The following is a 1,669-nucleotide window of genomic DNA, read 5'->3' as shown; positions in this document are numbered from 1 at the left end:
CATGACGACCTGCTCGCGTTGCGCGGCTCTGACCGTGGCGATTTCACCGTCGGGGTGCATGAGGCAATGGACGCCGGCCGGGGAGATCATGATTGGGAGGGAAGCGTGCTGGGCGTGGTCGGTGTCTTCGAAGAGGGTCAGGCTGGTGCGGTGTTTTTACGGAGTGAGCCCGCAACGAATAGGTCGATGAATATCACCATGCAAAATAAGTGAATCAAATCTTTCACAAGTTGGTTTTGGGGAGGACTTCTGCGTGCAGTCGACTTATGGAATAAAAAAAGCCAACACCTCGCCCTCGGATAAATGCTATGCTCACCTCATGTCCACTTTTGACACGTCTACACCCACTCTTGGACAGAGAAGATGGCGCTTGAATCCTTGTCGATTCTCCCACAATGTCTGCTCGTCGTCGCTACCCGAGGCGACATACTCATAGAGGGCCCTGTCAGTCCACCATCCATGTACAGGAATAGTATTCACCGTCAGTTCATGACAGACATCCGAGACGGGCACTTCCATGCACACTATTCATGAACCTCCGCGCCTATCACTCGTTTCCTTCGCCCTTTCCTCACTTACTTGGGGAGACGTTTTCGGGCTTCAGCTTGAACATCGTCGAGAGACAGGAGGCGTTCCAGGGGTTGATGAATAGAAGCCTCCACTGCCGCAGCCTGCTGCCTTTTCACGTCACCCATGACCTGTTGAGAAAATAAATGGAGATGTACGCGTCGTGTATGCTGATTTGAAGGAAAAATGTGCCAAGAACAAGCAATAAAGAGGGAAAGCACGGGATCGTAAGGCCCCCGTTTGGGTACGGTGTGCGAAGTCAACCTCTCTTCAATTTAAAACGGTATGCGTTACATTAGCGCGTAGCTAAATTTATAGTCGTTTACGACCAAGCTCAGCCTGGCGCTAATTTGCAGCTCGCATCTTCCAATTTCTATCTGGGAGGATTTTTTCGTGTTCATGCTTTGAGATATTCATGACCTCAACGCGACATTCAAAATGTCCTTACAACGAATTACACTTTGGACAGGGGAGGTTAACTTTAAAGCGTTTTCAAATGAGAAGGACAACACAAATTAAGTAAAGCCATTTCACTCGGTCAACCAGGGTCATTCTTTTCCAATATATATACATGCGCACGTGTACTTTTTCGATGACGGAGTATGACCATTACACCTAGTCCTACCTGCTCTTTGCTTCGAAGGTAAATGTGCGATATCGTCACCAAAGAGAGCTTCATTATAATCTTTCAGATCAATCAAAACCCGTTCAACCCATATGAATTAGCCGCTAATATTCTCACGTCTAGTCATAACCTAATTTGACTATGGTTCTATGATTTGTTTCTCGTCTGCGACCTCCGTTCTTCCGCCCACATTCAGGGGCGTTTCTCTCTCTTGGCATGTATTCCCCGTCGGTCTACATATTCTCATTAGTCACTCCTGACCGCGAAACAAACTTCTCGTTCCGTACACTCCGGTCCATCGACGACTCTGCGATTGCTTGAGGCACTTTCGATTTCTTTCTCCTCGATTCCACTGGAGCGGTGGCTCCACTCCGAGCACGTCCACTTTTCTCTTTGGGAGAGCCCTCTGCCACTTCCGTCGCTTCGGCCGGTGACAAGTCGGTTTGATCCTGGAATTCCTTTCCATTTTCCTCCTTT

General features: G+C 48.6%; 1 protein-coding gene across 1 annotated transcript; it reads right to left on the bottom strand.

Moving 5' to 3' along the window:
• Window positions 1-21: 21 nt before the first annotated feature.
• NGA_0139400 (uncharacterized protein) lies at window positions 22-335 on the bottom strand (the record flags this gene model as incomplete). The annotated part of the gene is made up of 2 exons (XM_005855402.1): window positions 317-335; window positions 22-142 (listed from the first exon to the last, which is right to left on the bottom strand). Coding segments are annotated over exons 1-2 (126 nt in total), but the record flags the coding sequence as incomplete, so codon positions are not given.
• Window positions 336-1,669: the final 1,334 nt, after the last annotated feature.

Source organism: Nannochloropsis gaditana, assembly GCF_000240725.1.
Source record: "Nannochloropsis gaditana CCMP526 unplaced genomic scaffold scaffold206, whole genome shotgun sequence".
NCBI classification, from domain to species: Eukaryota; class Eustigmatophyceae; order Eustigmatales; family Monodopsidaceae; genus Microchloropsis; species Microchloropsis gaditana.
This window is presented reverse-complemented; position numbering and strand designations above follow the sequence as displayed.